At 35.5% G+C, this 24427-nt stretch overlaps 2 protein-coding genes and 1 non-coding gene across 4 annotated transcripts in view; all 3 read left to right on the plus strand.

Moving 5' to 3' along the window:
* The window catches only part of LOC102625918 (cytochrome P450 83B1-like), a 68024-nt gene that overhangs the window by 34060 nt on the left and 9537 nt on the right, over positions 1-24427 (plus strand). The gene's annotated exons all lie outside the window — the stretch shown is intronic.
* Positions 46-23381, plus strand: LOC102622368 (uncharacterized). Of its 2 annotated transcripts, XM_052438394.1 has the most exons (6): positions 46-342; positions 662-712; positions 793-1051; positions 1160-1218; positions 23011-23195; positions 23295-23381. In XM_052438394.1, the coding sequence occupies exons 1-5, from the start codon at positions 256-258 to the stop codon at positions 23035-23037; spliced, it is 483 nt and encodes a 160-aa protein (XP_052294354.1). In that variant the 5' UTR covers positions 46-255; the 3' UTR covers positions 23038-23195; positions 23295-23381. The 2 variants fall into 2 exon arrangements, with proteins under 2 accessions (XP_052294354.1, XP_052294352.1); XM_052438392.1 differs by lacking the exons at positions 23011-23195; positions 23295-23381 and having other exon boundaries at positions 52-342; positions 1160-1619.
* Positions 19410-19513, plus strand: LOC127901624 (small nucleolar RNA R71). The gene has a single exon (XR_008053868.1). It is a non-coding gene; the product is annotated as a small nucleolar RNA R71 (small nucleolar RNA).

Here is a 24427-nt window from a genome sequence, read left to right on the forward strand (position 1 = left end):
GGTTACACCATCATCGTTTTGTTGGCAACAATAACGTTGAAGTGGTCTGTCTCCTTGCGAGTTGTGCGACCCCTTCGGTCGCAAGGAGATGCCAATCTTTTCAATTTGTCGATTTGCTTTCCTAAAGCAATAAAATAAAACTCAAAGCCCCACTTCAAAACTTGTGCAAGAAGGAGATGTAACTGACGTATGCTGTCTTTCCATTTCTTGGTGCATGTATATATAAGTCTGAATATCAGCTGAGTCGGCCAACACATGCAAGCAAGCAATTTTAGTATTGTTTCCTTGTCTTATGAATTTATCTTCAAATTTATTATATTTTCACTTCAATTATGTTTCTGGGTACTCGCTATTTGCTTTTCTTCGATGATTTTGGTGTTTTTCTTTGGCTCTTTTTTTTACTGTTTCTACTGGTTAATTTAGCTACTTAGATAAAATTATTTGCTAGAATAACTTAATCTTTTGCTATTTTATGTTCTTTTTATGTCGATTTAATTCGTTGTATCAAATGTTATCACAAATGATGCATGAGTAATTTCGTTAAGTAGGATATCTTTAACCCCTTTTTTTTTCTTTTTTCCTTTTTAAATTTTTTGGTCTAGAGAATGTTTATTTTGGTTCAATCTTGTGTTACTAAACTGTTTGCGTTCATTTTCGCAAGTCTTTTTGTTGCTGTTTATGGGGCAATAGTGATTTCGTTCCACAAAATTCTGTAAGTACTTATTATTCTTAGTTTGGTTTAAGGTAGTGCGAAGTTAATTTATCATAATGGCTTACATTTCACCACATAAGCGACACTGGAAGGACCTACAGAGGCCATCTCCAGCTCCACAGATGCTTGTGCCTAAATTCAACAGAAGCTTAAACTTGGGATTGCCCAAGCTTAATGAAGACGGGAGTGGAAATCTTGTGCATGCAGAGCATGCCGTATTCAGGTGGTTTGCTGGCGGCTTTCCTTCTTCTTTCCAATCTGAGCCGTCCTCAGTGGAGCCTGTTGAGCATAAAAGAGGAGTAAAGCCGTTAGTTTTAGTGAACAATAATCTGGCTGAAGGTTAGTGTTCGACCTTTTTTGTTTTATCTTAATGTGTTCTACTTTCGTTCTTGATTTATGTCTGGTGTTAACTTTAGTTATGTGGACATTTGGCTTTCTGGTTGGCAGACGATGATGAAGTGGGGGGAAATATATCAAGAAGCTCGGGGAAACCGGTACCAGAAAATGTATGGCCAGATGTATTGAGTGCTTGTAAGATTGTCAAGAACGAATAGGAGAAAAAGCTTATTGGAGAAAAATCAGTTTTTTAATTTTTTATAAAACCTTTTAAGATCGCTCTCATAAAATATATAAAAATTTGTAATTTAGAAATCGTACCTTGAAAATACGATTTAGCTTTTTCCGCTGAAGTGATTTAGACTTCCAGATCACGATCCGTCACCACCACGCCTGTTAGATCACGATCCGTCACCACCACGCTTGTTAGATCACGAACTGTCACCAATGATCTTCTAGATTATGACTCAAGTTTGATATGAACTTGATATGTGGGCGCCTTTATCACTACCAAAGCAAGTAGCACGATAAAATTTTTCTCTCAACAATAGAGTGGAAAAATCTTTTTCTCTGATCTTTATAAAGTGGCTGCTCTCTTTTTCTTTAGAGAAAATAAGTCTTTTTATAATTCCCTTTAGTGAAAACCCTAGGCTCCAAATAATGAAAATAAAAACTCACGTTACTTGCTTTTTCTATAGGGGACCCACCTTGTAAAATAACATAAGGCTCCTTACACACAAGCTAATTAAATGGAGCCTCCCACTAAATGATATATTTAGGCTTTTGACCCAAATAACTAGTTATCTTACTTATTAATCCAATAGTGGTGCAGTTAATTAAATGAGCTAACCCAAGGATCATTTGGAAACATACAATAGTGGCTATAACAATTAGGTCTGTAATTAAAATTGTTTAATTATTTAATTCCAAATCTACTCCACTAAAAGATTGGAATGGACCTCCATAATTGTATGCTCGAATAATAATTCGTCCTAAGCCACATTGATTTCTTTACTGTATAATCCTTTGTACCACATCGTTAATTAAATTGATATCTCAACTGTCCGATCAATTTAATAACATCTTATTCTTTGATACTTACTGATTTTTTCTAATGATCATTTTCAACATACTAAATATGTTGACACACTCTGGCCAGAGAATTCTATGATCAAGTGCTAAAACTCATCAAGAGATGTGTTGTACAAATTCTATATTGTTAATCTATGACTCCAATACTCATAAATGCTTCCACCAAGATACCGGGTAATCCTGACCACAATTATGTGTCGTGCCCATTGGTAACTCAAATGGAATAACAATTACAATCATGAAATCATAACTAATTCAAGATTAAGATTACAATAAAATCAATGCCTATGAGATTTAATAAGTCTGACAGTCATTTCAATGTTAATTAAATCTCATATGTGATCCTGTTCAATGCAGTCGTACTACATCAATAAATTCATACATGATTAAAACAAATCATTCAATGAATTTATTACCGTCTATACCTAAATAAAGTGCCCAACTTTATTTATCAACTGCGAACTAAATTTATTTAATCATAAGATAACTTGTATTTATATCTTCTGTGAATCCACATGGTGATCACATAAATACATATAATATGATTAAATAGACTTTGATCAAAATATTAATGCAATTAAGATATTGAATAAAATACTTTATTAATTTTATTAATAAGAAAAAACGTTTATTACAATTAAATAAACACATATGCTTTTAAAGATCATATTTTCCCAACAATCTCCCACTAGCTCTCAAAGCATATTTGGCATCTCACGCATGCCCATGGATTCTAAGTGCAAGTTAAAAGGTTTCCCAGGTATGGCCTTAGTAAAAGGATCTGACAAGTTTTGCTGTGACACAATCTGAGTAACCTCCACATCACCTCGCTGCACTATATCCCTTATAAGATGATACTTCCTCTCAATATGTTTTTGTTTCTTGTGGTTTCTTAGTTCCTTAGATTGAGCTACCACACCACTATTATCGCAAAATAGTTTAAGGGGTGCAGTTACAGTATGTACCACCTCAAGATCTTGTAGGAACTTGCGGAGCCATACAACTTCTTTTGCAGCTTCAGATGCAGCCACATATTCAGCTTCAGTTGTGGAGTCTGCGATACAAGATTGTTTCACACTCCTCCAACTAATAGCTCTACTTCCTAATGTAAACACATAGCCAAAAGTTGATTTTCTAGAATCCTTATCTGACATAAAGTCAGATTCAGTATAACCCACTGGAATGAGTTCATCACCAGAATACACAAGTATATAATTTTTAGTTCTTTTCAGATACTTCATTATATGCTTGACCGCAGTCCAGTGTTCAGGTCCAGGATTAGATTGATATCTGCTAACCATCCCTACCGCAAAACAGATGTCTGGTCTAGTGCAAAGCATAGCATACATGAGACTTCCCATAGCTTCTGCATAGGGAACTCGTCTCATTCTCTCTATTTCTTTAGATGTTTTAGGTGATTGATCCTTATAGAATGCAATTCCATGTCTGAATGGTAATAAACCAGTCTTGGAATTTTCCATGCTAAATCTAGCCAATATCTTATCGATATAGACCGCTTGAGATAAGGCTAAAGTTTTATTCTTCCGGTCTCGTAGTAACTTGATACCAAGAATATAACTTGCCTCTCCTAGGTCTTTCATATCAAATTGTTTTGCTAACCATCTCTTTATTGTAGTCAATACTACTATATCGTTTTCAATTAGGAGAATATCGTTTACATAAAGAACTAGGAAGGCTACATATTTTCCTTGAATTTTCTTGTACACACATGGTTCATCAATGTTTTGAATGAATCCAAACGATTTAATCGCTTGATCAAATCTGATGTTCCATGACCGGGATGCTTGCTTCAATCCATAAATGGATCTCTGCAACTTACATACCATGTGTTCTTAGCCTTTTTGTATGAATCCATCTGGTTGCTGCATGTAGACGTCTTCTTCAAGATGCCCGTTAAAAAAGGCAGTCTTGACATCCATTTGCCAAATTTCATAATCTAGCACTGCAGCAATGGAGAGCAGAATCCTGATGAATTTAAGCATAGCAACCAGAGAAAAGGTTTCCTCATAATCGATTCCCTCTTTCTGAGTAAACCATTTGGCTACTAATCTTGCTTTAAATGTTTCCACCCTTCCGTCTACTCCTCTTTTTCTCTTGTATATCCACTTACACCTTATAGGTTTTATCCAATTTGGTGCCTCTACAAGTTCCAAGACTTTATTGGAATACATGGATTTCATTTCTTGATTCATGGCCTTTTTCCAAAATTCAACATCTCTATCTATTAGAGCTTCGTTGTAACTAGTGAGATCTTGTACATGTTCATCTGAGATAGCCATATAAGTTTTTCCCAAAAGCATGTATCTCACAGGTAACCTAATTACCCTCCCACTACGACGAGGTTTTAAAAATGATGGTTGTTCAGAGATAATCCTGTGTTGATCATCTGGTTGTTGATGTTATTCATGTTCTGTAATAAGCGTTGAAAGCTGACCATCAACCTGATCACCTGACAGTTCTTCAAGTATTACCTTACTCTTAGGTTTGAAGTTATTCATATAGTATTCCTCGAGGGAAGTGAAATGTGTGCTCACGATCACTTTCCTATCTTAAGGACTATAAAATAAACCTCCCCTTATTCCTTTGGGATACCCCACAAACATACAAACCTCATAATGTGAATCTATTTTGTCTGCCTTTGGTTTCAGCACATGTGCTGGTGATCCCCAAATAAGGACATGTTGTAAACTTGGTTTGCGACCTGACCATAATTCTATTGGGGTTTTAGGCACTGACTTAGATGGAACTAAGTTCAAGAGGTAAACTGCAGTTTCCAGTGCTAGTCCCCAAAAAGAGATTGGTAATGACGAATAACTAAGCATAGATCTCATCATATCCAAAAGAGTTCTATTTCTTCTTTCAGCCACCCCATTTTGTTGTTGTGTTCCCGGGGCAATCAACTAAGATATAATTTCATTTTCAGCTAGATACTCTTTGAAATCTCCTGAGAGAAATTCACCACCTTGATCAGATCGAAGCTTCTTTATGTTCTTATCTAATTATTTTTCTGTCTCAGCCCTATACTCTTTGAATTTCTCAAGAGCTTTAGACTTGTGACGCATCAGATAAACATAATCGTATCTCGAGTAATCATTAGTGAAAGTGATGAAATACTTATAACCTCCTCGATCTTGTACATTGATTGGTCCACATACATCTGTATGTACCAATTCAAGTGGTACTGTTGCACGTACTCCTTTGGCCGAGAATGACCTTTTGATCATTTTCCCTTCTAAACAAGATTCACATAGTGGTAATGATTCATTTGCTAATGGACCCAAAAGCCCATCTTTGATCATTCTCTGTATCCTATTTTGGTTTATATGACCCAAGCGTAAATGCCAGAGGTAACATTGGTTGGAAGAAATATTTCTTTTCTTAGATAAACATGTATGCTCATCATTATTGATCACTGTGTCATGCATAGAATGGATCATTGGACTTAAATGATATAAATTATCTTCTAATGTACCAGAACAAATAAGTCTCTTATTATAAAAAATAGAAACAGATGATCTAAAATTTACAGTGTACCCTTGCTTTGACAAACAAGCTACTGAAATTAAATTCCTCTTAATGTCTGGAACATAAAAACAATTATTCAAAACTAAAGTCTCATTATTAAAAGATAATAAAACAGATCCAGTCTTCACTGCTGACACGAACTGTCTTGTCCCTAACTGTAGCTTGACGCTTCATTCACTTATTTTCCTGGTTTTCTGAAACCAATAAAGTGAATTACAAATATGATTAGTTGCTCCTGAATCCAACACCCAAGTGTCAATAAGATTCTGAACTAAACAAGGCTCAATTACAAAAAGATTTCCCATATCTGATTTCACAATCTTAGGGCAATCCTTTTTCCAGTGACCTTTTTGTCCACACTTGAAGCATTTGCCTTTCGGTTTGCCATCTTGCTTGGTAGACGATCTCTTTTTCCCAGCTTTCTTCTTACCTTTGCCTTTCGACGTAGGTTTAGAAAAAGAAGCTTTTTCAGCAATATTTATGCTTCCCAGAGATTTCTCAGCACGATAGATCTCTTCAGCAGAATGTAGTTCGTTCATTAATTCAGTTAAGGTCATGTTTCTTTTGTTCATGTTATAATTGACCTTAAACTCCTTGAATGTTTCTGGCAGAGATTCTAGCCCCATGTCAATCTTTGAGTTATCATCGATTTATGCTCCCTGAATCTCAGCCTCATTCAAATAGTCCATCATTTTGAGGACATGATCATGAACTCTTGTGCCCTTCCCCATTTTACTGTTCATAATTCCTTTCAGCACTGCTTGTCTCGCGGAGCGAGTACTATGCCCGAACATCTGTTGGAGACTATCTATTATTTTAGTGGCAGTCTCCAAGTTCTGATGTTTGGTTTGCAGAATATTAGAAATCGAGGCTAAAATGTAGCACTTTGCCATTTCATTGGCCTTTTGCCATTTCTCATAAAGCCTTCTCTGATTTCTATGAGCATCATCCGTTGGAACTGGAGGGCATGGCTGGGTTAAAATATATTTATAATTTTCAGCAGTCAGGACAATGAATAGATTTCTTTTCCAATCTATATAGTTCTCTCCAATGAGTTTGTTTTGACTCAGAATAATAGTAAGTGGGCTCAGGGAAGACATTTCTGAAAAATAAAACATCCATGCATAAATAATTTAAATAATATTCACAATAAATGACAAAAATGCAAAAAACCATAAATGCATTTTTATTTATTTGTAACAATAATATAGTACCGCTTTGACAATCTATCTGTTGGGGAAGTTATGTCTATACTTACTAGACCCAATTATCGGTTGGATTATTTACTTTCATGTAGAGACATGATAAATAATTCTCGTTATCCTTTTGGGCCTAAATTTGTTAACAAAGCTTCGTTGGAAAGGTTAATAACAAATTTTAGTTGAGTGTATAAACATTGTTTCAATCTAGATATTTTTCATATCAATAGTCACTGTTGGGGTGAACAATCGATTAAAAAATATTTCAATTTTATCTTTGAAGAAGTTTATCAAATAAAATATCTAATATATATACCCTCCGAAGGGAGCATCACCGTACATGAAGTCGAGATATATATATAATTTTATTATTGAACTAACAATGGAGTCCCTGGGAAAATTATCTTGAATTTTCTCTCTCCCACTCAATATTTTAAAGTTGGTTTTTCCTTTTTAAAATATACATATTGTTAATTGTATGCTTCCTATAATATTATTTAGATGATGTCCAATATTATTAAGCATACGCAAATTACAAACAATATAATGAGATTCATAATTAATTAACGACATGTATCATTATGCATAGAGTGGCACTACCTATTCTATATGACATGTTATCATGGCATGTTATCATCCAAAACATAACATATAGAAAAATAATTAAATAATCTTAATTCATGGCTTTTCCTAAAATGAAAAAATGCATTAACCCTAAGCCTAATCTTCATAGGGCTTCTTGTCAATGTCCATCTTCTATTAAGCTTGTCTTTGTTAATGGATTAGGGGAAATTGGGCTTTTAAATTTATTATTGATCCAATTTTAATTTTGAAAGGAAATAAATAAATAAGTAAAATTTTTAATTAAAATAAAACTTTTAGACCAAAAATAAATTTAATGTGTTCAATTTTATCTATATATTTTAATTAAGTCCAAATTTCAATTGGGCTTCAAACTAGGATTCATTAAGTCCAATTGTTTTGGACTTAAATACAAAATATTGAACATTTTCTGCCGAAAAAAAATTGTGGAACCATAGGGACCTCAATGATAAAAACCATTGAAACCCTAAATCCATATTTTTCTCTCTCCTTCCCCAGCCGCCATCAACACAAAGCTAGCCTTTGGTCACAATTTCCAGCCATCTCCAAGGCCGAGTTTGCTGCCCTCGTCACGCCGGAAACGCAACAAACGACGCCCTTCGCCAGAAGCCTGCGTACGCACGTCACAAGTCCTCGCCTGCGCTGCTGGTAGCGCTGCTTGCAGCATTGCAACGCATGCTGCAGCTGCTGCGTGTGCAGCGCGCGCTGCTAGTAGCGTGGCTGCTGGCTGCTACACGAGCAGCGCGCTACCAGCAACATTGCAACGCGTGCTGCAGCTGCTGCGTGTGCAACGCGCGCTGCTAGTAGCGTGGTTGTTGGCTGCTACACGTGCAGCGCGCACTGCTCGCGCAACAGCGTGTGCTGATGGCCGCTCGTTACTAAAATTTCTGGCCTCGATTCTTTGAGCTCGTTTTTCAGTTATTATTCTTCAGTGATTTACAATTTTTTTACGCCAATTTTAGCTTACAAAATTTCTATAACAGTAAAATAAATCAAGAGGAAAATATGGTGATAATAAACCACCCCTCTTGTTACAGATCCAAAGGAAAAATACAGCAGAGAATCTAACCATGAATTAAGACAAACCAAAACATGCTTTATTCATATATTAAACAAATAATATATATCTGAAAAAATTGTGCCACTCTAATACATAAATTTCAAGATTGATTTCATACAATATTCTTATATATTAATATGAGATGGCTCTGATACCAATTGTTGGAGAAAAATCAGTTTTTTAAATTTTTATAAAACCTTTTAAGATCGCTCTCATGCAATATATAACAATTTATAATCTAGAAATCCTACCTTGAAAATCCGATTTAACTTTTTCCGCTGAAGTGATTTAGGCTCCCAAATCACGATCCGTCACCACCACGCTTGTTAGATCACGAACTGTCACCAATGATCTTCCAGGTTATGACTCAGGTTTGATCTGCACTTGACGTGTGAGCGCCTTTATCACTACCAAAGCAACTAGCACGAGAAAATTTTTCTCTCAACAATAGAGAGAAAAATCTTTTTCTCCAATCTGTATAAAGTTGAGCCTGTCACTAAATGATATATTTAGGCTTTTGACTCAAATAGCTAGTTATCTTGCTTATTAATCTAGTAGTGGTGCAGTCAATTAAATGAGCTAACCCGGGGATCATTTGGGAACATACAATAGTGGCTATAACAATTAGGCATGTAATTAAAATAGCCTAATTATTTAATTCCAAATCTACTCTACTAAAAGATTGGAATTGACCTCTGTTGTGCAAATTTTAATGTACTCGCAAGCGCACGAATCTATTGTAGTATAGATCAATGGTGACGAGTGTCGATCCCACGAGGAGGTGGATTTTAATTATGTGTAGAATTAATTTTGTAAATGGGTGGTTGGATTTATGGTGGAAATGGTTTGGAATATGCTAAAACTTAAATTAAAATGGCGAGAATAAATTCTAAAATTGGAATTGCAATGACGAGAATAAATTGAAGATAATTCTATTGAAATGACGTACTTGGGTATCTGGATCCATATCAACATGCATCATGGGCTAAATAATTCGTATTAATGCCAATTAAATCATGAGGGGGGAATCCACACCTCATGAACCACGCTCTAATCAATATGGTGCTAAGGGCTTATCGTGCCAAATAATAATAACCTTGTACCAGAGGGCCGGTGAAACCAAGACGGTACTAGACAAGATTAGTATTATTTGTCGACGAGAAGTCAAAACATCCACAAAAACTAGAGGGGAGGAGAAAATAAATTTACCAAATAAAGCCCATGACACATGTTGAGACTTCACCTTCAACCCAAGCTTGAAAGAAAATTAGCCACTCATAATTGAACTAGGGGCAAAATGGGAATTTATTAAAATACGAAGAAAATACAAGATGGAGAGGGAATTACAGAAAACAGAGTCCAAAAATGGATTCAGAGATATCAAATTAGGGGGGGGATGCCCCCTTTTTATAGATACATGGAGTAAATCATGGCCATCGGATTAAAAACAGTTTGGACGCTCAGGATTGCGCCACGTCATCAGTCAACAGTCCACGGTTTGACCACGCGGATGAACAGTAACACGGTTTGACCCGACTTTGAACAGTAACGCGGTTTGACCCGGATGAACAGTAACGCGGTTTGGTTGAAAATAATCCTGTGTGATGCATGCACCGTACGCGAGATTTTTCGTCCACTGATATGCTGCCACGTCACCATCAACAGTACATAAGAATTTTAGTCCAACAGGATCGTGACACCTCATCAGTCAATGCCACATCATCGGTCAATGCCACGTCATCATCCGTCTATGTGAACAGTGTCGTGAACAGTAACGTATACAGTACCGTACACGTGAATAGTACCGTACATGTGAATAGTGCCATTTTTCCTTTTATGCTCCTCCTAAGGTTTTCGACCGTCCTGAGTTCAAAAGTGATGTCCGTTTTGCCGTCTGATCTCTCCTTTATTGTGAAATGACTATAATGCCCCTAAAATACATAAAATACTTAATTAAAATAAAACACATGTAATTAAATCACAAGAAGGTTAAATATATAAAAGTAAGGGTTGTTAGTAAGACTTAAAATGTAAAATGACGGTTTTCTCCTTTATAAATATGCATTTTCTAACACTCAACACACCCCCCAACCAGCTTATTGCTAGTCCCTAGCAAATAAAGCGAAAATAAAATTCAAATTCAAAATATTTTTTTTTTTTAATAGAAACACTCGTATTTATTCCATCAGATTAATGATAGCAATCAAATAAAAGTATAAGCATTATCTCCAGTCTAAAGCAACATCACACCCACATCAACCATCCACATGAATTAGCCCAGTAGACTTTGTTTTAGCTACTCTCAAGAATGACATGTCAAACCCCAAAATCTCACTGGAAGTAGTGACACTCTCACAAATAAATTAATCCCAATAAAAATAGTCACTCCAATGAATGGTAATTGAGAGAGAAAATAATAAAGAAGTGATATCACATGCTCTCACCAAGATGAAATAAATATGCCCTCAGCTTAGAAATAATACGATCTCAAGTCAAATAAAATGTTAGTCAACCCACTTTATTTATCTTTTTTTTTTTTAATTATGCATCACTACATCTTTTTAGCCCATATAACTAGCTTCTACTTCGGACTATAGTTCCCTAAAATCAAGAAGGACTTTTATTAGGACGTAACGTAGGCTAGGGACATGGTTAACAAAGAAGGGAAATAAGGAAAACAAAGTGTATGTTTGAGAAAAATGCAGAGAATTTTTTTTTTTTTTTTTTTGGAAGTTGCAAGGTGGATTTCACCTATTTTTATTCTTTTGAAACAACAACTTTTGTTTTTGTTTTTGTTTTTGTTTTTTTTTTTGTTTTTTTTTGTTTTTTTTTTGCATAACTTCACTGAACAACATAATTATTTACATTTTCTCAAACATAAATAGGTGATGGAACTTATAAGACATCGGGTAATACTCCAAATCGGAGTGGGTCAAGATGATAAGTTGACAAAGAAAATGTTTTTTTTTTTTTAAAGGCTCAAAAGGGTTAACTATGGATATTTAATAAAAGGGATGGCTAGAAAGGCTCAAACGGATCAAAGATGGCCTTTCCATCGTCTTTTAGGGCTCTGAATAACCTTCCATATCTACTAGTTAGATGGGCCTCCAAATGTAGCAACACACTTTTTTTTTTTTTTTTATTAAGGGTTAACTCAAAAGAAATCTAGAGATCATGTATACAATAATAAACTGTTAAGCTGTATAAAGAATGGGCAAAAGGGTTACTCTCCAAGAAAAATGATAGGCTCAAAAACTCACTTGGTACTTATTATGACATGTTCATTCCTTCAAGCAACTCATATATGTCTCCAACATCAACATGTAGAGTAGCAAACATAATGTAACATCACTTAAGACCAAAGATAATACAAATACTAAAATTTAAATTAATCATGTCACCCAATGTTAAAACAAATCAAAATTTTTTTTTTTTTTAAAAAACATTCTACCCCCCAACCTATTCTAAACATAAAAAAAAAATATATATATGCATGCAGAAATGTGAAAATGATGTAGAAAAATTAATTTAGAAAAGTTACATTTAAAATGATAGAAAAGAAAATGATTTTTTTATTATTTTTTTTAAAGAAGATGCGTTTCTAGAGGAACTACACTCCATATTCAGCCATCTTCGACTCAAAAGTTGGAAAATGCATTTTTATAGAGGATAAATTAAAAAGAAGAAAAATAAACATAAACACATAATAAAGAAAAAAGAAAATGTCTTAATTATTTTTTAAGTTTTTTTTTAATTTTTTTTAAACGATGAAGATGCGTTTCTAGAGTCACTACACTCCATATTCAGCCATCTTCAACACAAAAAGTTAGCAACAGTTAGTTTCTACAACAAAAAATTAGTAAAAACTTAACCAAAATTTCATAATTGTCGACTATTCCCTCCCCCCAACCAGAACGAAACATTGTCCTCAATGTTTGAAATGAAAGAAGTAGAGTTTAGAAGACATCACCTGGGTGGTGCAACACAGAAGAAAATATTTACAGGCGGAGAGTTAAATCTAATTTGTACTTCTTACTGCTGCTACTGTTACCATCATTATTTGGGCGCTCCAACACAAAGGTCCAGGGGTCTGGCTCCGGTTTATACGCTTGTAACAGATCAAGTAGCTCATTAGCAGTGTGAGCACAAATAAAGAGTTTTTTCACATTAGCGGGAATGAAATAGTTTTTTATTGCATGGTTAAGAAATGCGATAAAGCCATCATAAAAGTTATTGACATTTAACAAACCGATGGGTTTTTGGTGGATGTGCAGATGGGCCCAAGATGCTAGCGTGATAAGTGCCTCTAGTGTTGCAAGATCTCCTGGAAGGAAAATAAAAGCATCAGCATGATTAAGCATTTCAGTTATTCTTTCTTGCATACCTGAGACGACTAACTCTTCTCCAGTTGATGAGTCAGACGAACTGCCCAATGGTTTTAAGACTCTTGGGATGATGCCTAACACTTGACTTCCTCTGATAAAAGCTTCTTCGGAGACCATTTTTGATAACCCTCGGTTACCTCCTCCATACACCAAATGTAAATTTCTCGCTGCTATGCTTCGACCAAGATCTATGGCTGCCTCAACGAACTCTTTATGTTTGCCATATGTAAATCCAGAAAGCACACAAATGTTCTTGAATTGTCTATTGGGAGTAGCTGACATTGTGATACTTCTCAAAAACAATTTGTGAGTGCTTGACAAAAAAGAAATCACATTTAAGAGTCTTGGTGATAGTGGGTCATGGTTGTGTATGAGGTAATATGTCAGTGTCAAATAACGCGTAAAGCACGTGGCTCGCAAGTAAAAAAGAAAACAGTAAAAAGGAAAAAGCAAACAGTAATAAAATTATTAAAGACAATAATGCAAACAATAAGACAATAGTGAAATAAAATAACAATAAAGTAAAAGGATATTTACAGGTAGTTGCGACTGTGGCTCACATCTTCCTCTGGTTTTACGTCCAGAAACGGCTTGAACGCCCTCTATGGGTCGAGGATAGGCTTCCTATCCAGTTTTCTTATAAACTGGCAAACAGGGTCGTTTATAGTCAGATTCCCGAGACTATATCGTGCATGCTCTTTCTGGAATAATGGCCATAACTGGAGAATCGCTCCTTGCACATATCCACTGGGATGCGTTTCAAGAGACAAAAGGATATCATCCAATGACTCCTTATTCAAGCCATCCCTAATGAATTGCATCTTATCTTCCCTGTTATCAGACACCATTCCTAAAGAACATGGGTTTTTATTGCAACTCATTCTGGCACACTTATGACAAGCAACAGAAATTCTTCGAGCTCGTCGTTTTCTTGCATAATTTCCTTTACCACAACCAGGCATGTATGCAATAAATTTTGGAGGTAACTCACCTGCCGATCGTACTTTAGCCTCGATTAACCAACGGATGTCAGCAGGTATGTTATTCCTCATGAGTAATCGCATGCGTTCGGACCGAGCTTTATAGATCGTAAGGAGGGCATTCTGAGGAAGTGAAGGGAATCGCTTGTGAAGCTTCGCTAGAATCTCATTTCTGTCCATACCTTCGCCTCAGAATATCAGTTATTATGGGAAACTGAAGTAACCGACTTGATTGTCACGGAGTACCGTTATCCGCCACTTCACCGGGGTAACAAACTAAAGCACACAAACAGAAAAACAAATTAAAACACACAAAGAAAATTAAAATCGTCCTCTTATTGAATTTACCTCAAGCTCCAACTGGATGTCGTAAACACTTCTCTCAATGTCTCTGAGTTGGCTTTCTAAACCCTCAACATAGGCTACTAACTCTGGTGGTTGTAGAGCCCAAATGCGTTGTGTTTTACAAAATTGAATCTGCCTTTTGAGATGAGTTTTGACATGTTGAAGTGGTTTAAGAATGTTCAGGAGGAACGGTCTAAGTATGAGACTCATGATTAACAATGATAAGAGAAAACTTAATGGTAAAATAAACACACTTATGCAAAAACAATTTCAATTAGCAAAAGAATAATATAAAGAACGAAAACAAAATCAAATCAACGAAAAGAAAAAAAAAATCAATTCAAATCTGGTGGGTCACTCAAATTTATTTCGGTGTCTTCTCCACGTGGTTGGTATTCCATATATGGCTTTAATCTTTGACCATTAACTTTAAACGTGACACCGTTCTTTGGGTCCTTAATTTCAATTGCTCCATGTGGAAAAACAGTATGAACAATAAAGGGACCAGACCAACGAGAGCGTAACTTACCTGGGAATAGGTGCAAGCGAGAATTGAATAAAAGCACTTTCTGACCTGGAGTGAACGATTTTCTCATAACGTGCTTGTCATGGAAGACTTTCATTCGTTGCTTGTAAATCTTGGCATTTTCGTATGCATCATTGCGAATTTCTTCAAGTTCTGCCAGTTGTAATCTTCTTTCTGAGTTGGCTTGCTGCATGTCAAAATTGAATTTCTTGATGGCCCAATACGCACGATGCTCGAGTTCCACAGGTAGGTGGCAAGCTTTTCCATACACTAGCCTGTAGGGTGACATCCCAATCGGGGTCTTGAAAGCCGTTCTATATGCCCATAAGGCATCATCAAGTCTTAATGACCAATCTTTTCTGTCCGGCCTCACCGTCTTTTCTAATATGTGCTTTATTTCTCGATTGGAGATCTCAACTTGGCCACTGGTTTGCGGATGATACGGGGTCGCCACTTTGTGTGTGATTGAATACTTTGTCAAAAGTGCTTTGAATGCTTTGTTACAAAAGTGGGCACCACCATCACTGATTATTGCTCGAGGGAATCCAAAGCGTGAAACAATGTTGTTTTTCAAAAATTCTATCACCACCTTGTGATCATTGGTCCTACATGGAATTGCTTCTACCCATTTTGAGACGTAGTCAACACCAACCAATATGTATTGATGGCCAAAAGAAGGGGGAAAGGGTCCCATGAAGTCGATACCCCATACGTCAAAAATCTCAACCACTAAAATTGGATTTAGTGGCATCATGTTCCTTCGTGTAATGCTCCCCATTCGTTGACACCTATCACATGAAGAACAAAAAGTGTAAGCGTCTCGAAATAGTGTTGGCCAATAGAAACCACATTGTAAAACTTTAGTCGCTGTTTTCTTAGCACTGAAATGGCCTCCACAAGCTTGTTCATGGCAGAATGAAAGGATATTCTGAATTTCATTTTCTGGGACACATCGTCTAACAATTTGGTCTGCACAATACTTGAACAAATACGGGTCATCCCAAAAGAAATTCTTTATTTCCGCAAAGAATTTGATCTTGTCTTGCTTGGTCCAATGCTCTGGAAGTTTACCTGTAACAAGATAATTAACTATATCAGCATACCAAGGTAATACTTCCACACTCATTAATTGTTCATCTGGAAATGACTCATTTAATATTAATGGCTCTGTAATTGTGTCAAAGTGAAGACGAGAGAGATGGTCCGCCACAACATTTTCTGACCCTTTCTTATCTTTGAATTCCAAGTCAAATTCCTGCAAAAGTAACACCCAACGAATTAGTCTAGCTTTTGCATCTTTCTTTGTGAGAAGATATTTAAGAGCAGCATGATCTGTGAACACAATTATTTTACAACCAATGAGATAAGATCGAAATTTTTCCAATGCAAACACTACTGCTAGCATTTCTTTTTCAGTAGTTGAATAGTTCAACTGTGCATCATTCAATGTCATACTAGCATAGTAAATAACATGGGAAATTCGATCAACTCTTTGTCCTAATACTGCTCCTACTGCATAATCAGATGCATCACACATGAGCTCAAATGGTAAGCTCCAGTTTGGGGCCTGAATGATGGGTGATGATGTCAACAACCGTTTTAATTTTTCAAACGCCATAAGACATGAATCATTAAAGATAAAAGGTACATCCTTAGCAAGTAAATTGCATAAGGGTCTAGAAACTTTGCTAAAATCTTTAATGAAACGTCTATAGAAACCAGCATGCCCAAGGAAAGATCTTACTTCTCTGACTGTTCTGGGTGGAGGAAGATTAGAAATGAGATCCACCTTGGCTTTGTCAACCTCAATACCTTTGCTCGAAATGATGTGACCGAGAACAATACCTTGTTTTACCATAAAATGGCATTTCTCCCAATTTAATACCAAGTTCTTCTCGACACATCTCTGCAAAACTAGTGTTAGATGATGTAAACATTGATCAAACGAGTCACCAAAGACAGAAAAATCATCCATAAAGACTTCAAGAAATCGTTCAACCATATCAGAAAAAATGCTTAGCATGCATCGTTGAAATGTAGCAAGTGCATTACATAATCCAAATGGCATTCTTCTATATGCAAATGTGCCAAAAGGGCAAGTGAAAGTAGTTTTCTCTTGATCTTTTGGTGCTATGGGAATCTGATTATATCCTGAGTAGCCATCTAGAAAGCAATAAAATTCATGTCCTGCTAATCTATCAAGCATTTGATCAATAAATGGTAAAGGAAAATGGTCTTTACGTGTGACAGAATTCAACTTTCTATAATCAATGCATACACGCCATCCTGTAGTCACTCTAGTGGGTATCAATTCATTATCAGCATTGGTAACTACTGTGACTCCTGACTTTTTAGGGACAACTTGTACAGGACTGACCCATGAACTATCAGAAATGGGGTAAATGATACCTGCATCTAATAGCTTAAGGACTTCAGTTCTAACCACTTCTTTCATATTAGGATTTAACCGACGTTGCATTTCCCTAGTAGATTTAGCATTTTCATCAAGGTGAATGTAATGCATGCAGTCTACTGGATTTATACCTTTGATGTCTGCTATGGTCCATCCTAATGCTCCTTTGTGCTCTTTTAAAACATCCAACAACTTACCTTTTTGTTCATCATTGAGGGATGATGAGATGATTACCGGCAGAGAACTTTCTTCTCCCAAAAATGCATATTCCAAAGTGTTGGGTAATGGTTTGAGCTCGAGTTCCGGTGGTGATTCTGATGATGGGATGAGTTTCTTCTCTGATGGTGCTAGTTGTTCAACTCTCGACTTCCATTTATTAGTGTCCATAGATGGTGCTGAGTCAAGTAGGGCATTGACCTCTTCGACCGATCTGTCAATATCAAAATCAAAACCAAAGTGAGTTAAGCATGTCTGTAAAGGATCATCACTAAGGTTTGAAACAAAAGTGTCATCAACTAATGCTTCTATTAAATCCACATCAACAATTCCATCATCTGCATTGTGAGGTTGTTTGGCAATGTTGAAGATGTTCAGCTCCATAGTCATGTTGCCGAAAGACAACTGCATATTTCCAGTCCTGCATTGAATGTGAGCATCTGCAGTTGCCAAGAAAGGTCGGCCTAGAATAATGGGGATGTGCTTCCTTGAATCCTGTATTGGTTGAGTGTCAATTACAATAAAATCAACAGGAAAATAAAACTTGTCTACCTGGATAAGCACGTCCTCCACAATACCACGAGGTATTTTCGTGGACCGATCTGCAAGCTGCAACACCACTGGAGTTGGGTGTAATTCTCCCAGTCCAAGTTTCACAAACACAGAGTAAGGCAAAAGATTTACACTAGCTCCTAAATCCAACAAAGCATTCTCAATTGTGTGGTTCCCTATACTACATGAGATAGTGGGGGAGCCTGGGTCTTTGCATTTTAAAGGAATTTTATGTTGGAGTATAGAACTAACGTTTTCTATTAAAAATGCCTTCTTTTGAACATGCATATTTCTCTTTTTAGTACAAAGGTCTTTAAGAAACTTGGCATAGGATGGAACTTGTTTAATAGCATCAAGCAAAGGGATGTTAACACTTACCTGTTTGAAGATTTCGAGAATCTCACCTGTGGATTTTTCCTTCTTGCCTTTCGCTAACCTCTGAGGAAATGGAGCTTTCGGAACGTATTCTCGTGGGTTGGTTTCTTCTTTCTCCTCCGGTGATGATTCCTCAACATTCACAGGTACAATTTGATTTTCTTTTGTCACCGGCATCTCCACTTTGTTGTCGACTTCTTTTCCTTTTCGCAAGGTCATTACTGCTTTGACTTCTCCATGCTGCTGTGGTGAACTGGTACTTGCTTCATGCACTCCTTTAGGATTAGGCACTGGTTGACTTGGAAACTTACCTTTCTCAACGGTCATTGCCAAGGTCTGAACTGAAGAAGCAAGTTGTCCCACCATCTTCTCGAGGCTTGAAACTGATTGAGCTTGTGAGTTGAAGCCTGCTCTCAACTCATTTCGTAGTCCATCAATGGTGCGGTTCTGTTGCTCAATCGTAGAGTGAGTAAGATTCTTGAGATTCTGGAATGAATCCTCCCATGGTCTGGGTTGAGAGTAATTCTGGTTCTGATTGTATGGTCTGAATGGTGGCTGAGAGGCTTGAGGATTTTGTGGAATTGGTTGCATTGGTGGAGCTGGAGCTGGAGCTGCTGGTCCATTCTGTTGGAATCCTTGAGACCATGAAAAATTGGGGTGGTCTCTCCATCCAGGGTTATATGTATTGGAGTATGGGTTGTAATTCGATGGTTTTCTCATTACACCTATGGCATTGGCTTGATCTGAGTATGAGTCCTGGTCATGTGGTTCTGTTGATTTAGCAGTCGATAACGATGCTATTTGTCGAGCAAGACCTTCAACCATCTCCTTGACTTCTTTGATTCCTGAAGTTGATTCGCCAATTTGAACCTCATTCACTCCTTTAATTCTTCTAGTAGTCCTAAGTGATCGACTCCGTTGTTGGGAATTATCTGCTTGTCGCTGGAAGAATTCCCAAATTTCTGATGCACTTTTTGACATTAGCTCTCCTCCACTTGTTGCCATTAGCCATTCTTGCACATTTGGTAGTAATCCCTCCAAAAAGTATTGACATTGGTGCCATTTTTCGTACCCATGATGTGGACACTTCAAGAGTAGCCCATTAAATCGCTCCCATGTTTCAAAAAATTGCTCGTCCTCTCTCTGGGTAAACTCCGAGATTTCCCTGCGAATAGCATTGGTTTTATGCACTGGAAAATATTTATTTAAAAATTTTGTAACCATTTGTTCCCATGATGTAATGCTATTAGCAGGCAACGTATTTAACCATGAACGAGCTCTATCCTTTAAAGAAAATGGGAATAGTCTAAGTTTAACATCATCATCTGAAAAATTCTCATATTTGAATGTTTGACAAATGGCATGAAAATCATTCAAATGATTATATGGATCCTCATTTTCTAGGCCATAAAATGTAGGGAGACAATTTAACACACTAGGTTTTAATTCAAAACTCCTAGCAGCTACATTTGGGTATCTTATGCATGACGTGCTCAAATTAGCTAAGGGACTAAAATAGTCCTTAAATGGCCTCTCCTGTGGTGCTTGTAAATCCATTTTATTTTTAACGTGTTTGTGTGTGCGAAGTGTTTTTTCTAGTTCAAGGTCTATAGGTTCAAGATTAGGTAATAATGACCTACGACCATGCATGCAAAATAAATAAAATAAAAATAAAGATGCAAACAAAACAAAAAATAAAGATGGGAACAAAACAAATAAAAATAAAGAAGAGGGAGAAATTACGATACTAACCTTATTGCGCTATTACAACCTTACTATAAAAATACACAAAAACAAATATGTTAAATAAATTAACTAAAAATAAATTAATAAGATAAACAAAAAAAAAATTACAAAGAAAAATAAATTGAAAATTAAATTACAGAATTTTACAGAAGAGAAAAAGAAAAAAAATACTAACCTTTAAATGTAGATTCACTTTTTTTTTCTTTTTTTTTTTTAATAATAAAAAAAATACAAGAAAACAAATAAAAGAAATTATTCACAAAAATTAATTCTATGAATTAAAATTACTTACCTCCCCGGCAACGGCGCCAAAAACTTGTTGTGCAAATTTTAATGTACTCGCAAGCGCACGAATCTATTGTAGTATAGATCAATGGTGACGAGTGTCGATCCCACGAGGAGGTGGATTTTAATTATGTGTAGAATTAATTTTGTAAATGGGTGGTTGGATTTATGGTGGAAATGGTTTGGAATATGCTAAAACTTAAATTAAAATGGCGAGAATAAATTCTAAAATTGGAATTGCAATGACGAGAATAAATTGAAGATAATTCTATTGAAATGACGTACTTGGGTATCTGGATCCATATCAACATGCATCATGGGCTAAATAATTCGTATTAATGCCAATTAAATCATGAGGGGGGAATCCACACCTCATGAACCACGCTCTAATCAATATGGTGCTAAGGGCTTATCGTGCCAAATAATAATAACCTTGTACCAGAGGGCCGGTGAAACCAAGACGGTACTAGACAAGATTAGTATTATTTGTCGACGAGAAGTCAAAACATCCACAAAAACTAGAGGGGAGGAGAAAATAAATTTACCAAATAAAGCCCATGACACATGTTGAGACTTCACCTTCAACCCAAGCTTGAAAGAAAATTAGCCACTCATAATTGAACTAGGGGCAAAATGGGAATTTATTAAAATACGAAGAAAATACAAGATGGAGAGGGAATTACAGAAAACAGAGTCCAAAAATGGATTCAGAGATATCAAATTAGGGGGGGGATGCCCCCTTTTTATAGATACATGGAGTAAATCATGGCCATCGGATTAAAAACAGTTTGGACGCTCAGGATTGCGCCACGTCATCAGTCAACAGTCCACGGTTTGACCACGCGGATGAACAGTAACACGGTTTGACCCGACTTTGAACAGTAACGCGGTTTGACCCGGATGAACAGTAACGCGATTTGGTTGAAAATAATCCTGTGTGATGCATGCACCGTACGCGAGATTTTTCGTCCACTGATATGCTGCCACGTCACCATCAACAGTACATAAGAATTTCAGTCCAACAGGATCGTGACACCTCATCAGTCAATGCCACATCATCGGTCAATGCCACGTCATCATCCGTCTATGTGAACAGTGTCGTGAACAGTAACGTATACAGTACCGTACACGTGAATAGTACCGTACATGTGAATAGTGCCATTTTTCCTTTTATGCTCCTCCTAAGGTTTTCGACCGTCCTGAGTTCAAAAGTGATGTCCGTTTTGCCGTCTGATCTCTCCTTTATTGTGAAATGACTATAATGCCCCTAAAATACATAAAATACTTAATTAAAATAAAACACATGTAATTAAATCACAAGAAGGTTAAATATATAAAAGTAAGGGTTGTTAGTAAGACTTAAAATGTAAAATGACGGTTTTCTCCTTTATAAATATGCATTTTCTAACACTCAACAACCTCCATAATTGTATGCTCGAATAATAATTCGTCCCAAGCCACATTGATTTCTTTATTGTATAATCCTTTGTACCACATCGTTAATTAAATTGATATCTCAACTGTCCAATCAATTTAATAACATCTTATTCCTTGATACTTACTAGTTTTTTCTAATGATCATTTTCAACATACTAAATATGTTGATACACTCTGGCTAGAGAATTCTATGATCAAGTGCCAAAAACCCATCAAGAGATGTATTATACAAATTTTATATTGTTAATCTATGACTCCAATACTCATAAATGCTTCCACCAAGATACCGGGTAATCCTGACCACAATTGTGTGTCGTGCCCATTGGTAACTCAAATGGAATAACAATTACAATCATGAAATCATAACTAACTCAAGATTAAGATTACAGTAAAATCAATGCCTATGAGATTTAATAAGTCTGACAATCATTTCAAGGTTAATTAAATCTCATATGTGATCATGTTCAATGCAGTCGTACTACATCAATAAATTCATACATGATTAAGACAAATCATTCAATGAATTCATTACAGTCTATACCTAAATAAAGTGCCTAACTTTATTTATCAACTGCGAACTAAATTTATTTAATCATAAGATAACTTGTATTTATGTCTTCTGTGAATCCACATGGTGATCACATAAATACATATAATATGATTAAATGGACTTTGATCAAAATATTAATGCAATTAAGATATTGAATAAAATACCTCATTAATTTTATTAATCAGAAAAAATGTTTATTACAATTAAATAAACACATATGCTTTAAAGATCATGTTTTCCCAACAAAGCCAACACTAGTTGCTGGATTTGACAAAGTTCATTTCCATCGATATGTGATCTGGTTTCCATTGCCGCTATAGCGTGAATGTTTTGTGTTAAATCATTCTTCTCCTTTTTTTCGACTTTGAACTTAAAGCAACAAAAATGCATATTCATACTAAAATCTGACAGAAATCTTATGTTAGTATTACTTGATTTCTGGTGTGAGAAACAAATCAATCTCTTGCCGCCATGAGTCCGTGACCAAGTTTTATCGTTTGAATTTTCATTGGGACAGCACATTATATCATTGCTTGACCTTATTTCTTGCAGTAAAAATGATTCCATTCTTCTATCACATCTTTGAAGCCTCCATTAGTTTTTGTATTACAAGTGCCTCAAAGAAGTAATTATATCATTCATCTCGATGCAGGAACAATTTACTGCACTTAGGAAGTGAAAAAGAAGGTCAGGTTGCTGAAGAAACCACTTTGAGGCAAATGAAGTGATCCTTTTACACAAATGTCCCTGCTATATACATAGAAAACATTATAAATGAAGTTGTGCCAAAAAATTGGAGTTTATTTTGAAGAGTACAAGGATATATACCACGTCAAGGTAGTTCTTCTACTAAGAACTTCAGTATTAATGATCAAGAGTCTTTCATATCTCACTTAATTAACCATCGATACACCAACCCCGCCGCCCCGCGTGTAGTTGCCCGACAACAGGTGACAAAACTCAACTATTTCATGCAAATCTACTGTTAAAGAAGAAAAAACATTTGAGCTCTATAAGGCAAGTTTTCTGCTATTGGCTAACTATTAATTATGGACAATGGATCGAATATTGTGTTTGTTGCCTGTATTTTAAAGGAGATTTTTGCTACTTCAAATTGCAACAGGCCTTTTGCTGTTTTGAATTAAATAGATGAGGGTTTGAATATAATGTTTTCAATGTGAATCAAGAAGGATCTATTCAAAATAAAAGTGATAAAGATTAAGAAAGAACTTAAGGTTATGTTTGGGAGGTAGGATTTAGTATACGATTGGATTAATTTTAGAACTAATTATTTATCTTATGTTTGGCAAGCTCCACTTTGGATTAGATCATGGGACTAAATTTGAATTTAGTCCTAAGATCATGGGATTAGCAATCCCAATTAAAACATGGGTTTAGTTAGGATTAACTTAAAAACAATTGTCTATTTAATTAATTATTACTTGAATATCTAATGAATATTTAATTTAATAATCACTATATTAAAATTAATCATGAAAATTAATAATACTAGTCATTGGTTGCTTTTATATAATTTGCTAACTTTTTGGTAAAATAAAATATATTCAAAATATTTAATAAAAATTAAATCAAATGTTTAAATAATTTTTAATTTAATTTAACGTAATCTAATTTATATTTGTTTATTATAATTATGATTACCCAATAACTAATTTTCTGCATATTTAATCTTAATTAATTGTCCTTTAAATTAATATTAATAATTATTTTATTATTAAATATTCACAAATAGTTCATATTTATATTTAAATGTCAAATTAAATGCTATTTAATTTCATTAAAAAATAACTTAATATAGTCCAATCTAATATTGTACCAAACATAAGACAATATTATATAATTTAATTTAATCCAATTAAATCTAATCCAGTCCAATCATGTGTGCCAAACGTAACCTAAGAAGCTAAGAGCTTTTAGAAGACTTTGAAGAAATACTATCAATTTGAAAGGAAAAGAATTTAAAATGAAGAAGAAGATAATTCACAAGAAGTAAGACTAACTCTACATCTGATTGAGGAACAGGCTTGTTACTTCAACTATTATAACCA

The sequence above is a fragment of the Citrus sinensis genome, chromosome 3 (genome assembly GCF_022201045.2).
Source record: "Citrus sinensis cultivar Valencia sweet orange chromosome 3, DVS_A1.0, whole genome shotgun sequence".
In the NCBI taxonomy this organism is placed as follows: domain Eukaryota; kingdom Viridiplantae; phylum Streptophyta; class Magnoliopsida; order Sapindales; family Rutaceae; genus Citrus; species Citrus sinensis.

Excerpts from the sequence above, each read along its gene's own strand:
- LOC102622368 (XM_052438392.1), top strand. The coding sequence starts at position 256 with ATGCAAGCAAGCAATTTTAGTATTGTTTCCTTGTCTTATGAATTTATC. Across the intron at positions 713-792 it reads ATTTCGTTCCACAAAATTCT|CGACACTGGAAGGACCTACA; the intron begins GTAAGTACTTAT and ends TCACCACATAAG. Across the intron at positions 1,052-1,159 it reads GAACAATAATCTGGCTGAAG|ACGATGATGAAGTGGGGGGA; the intron begins GTTAGTGTTCGA and ends TCTGGTTGGCAG.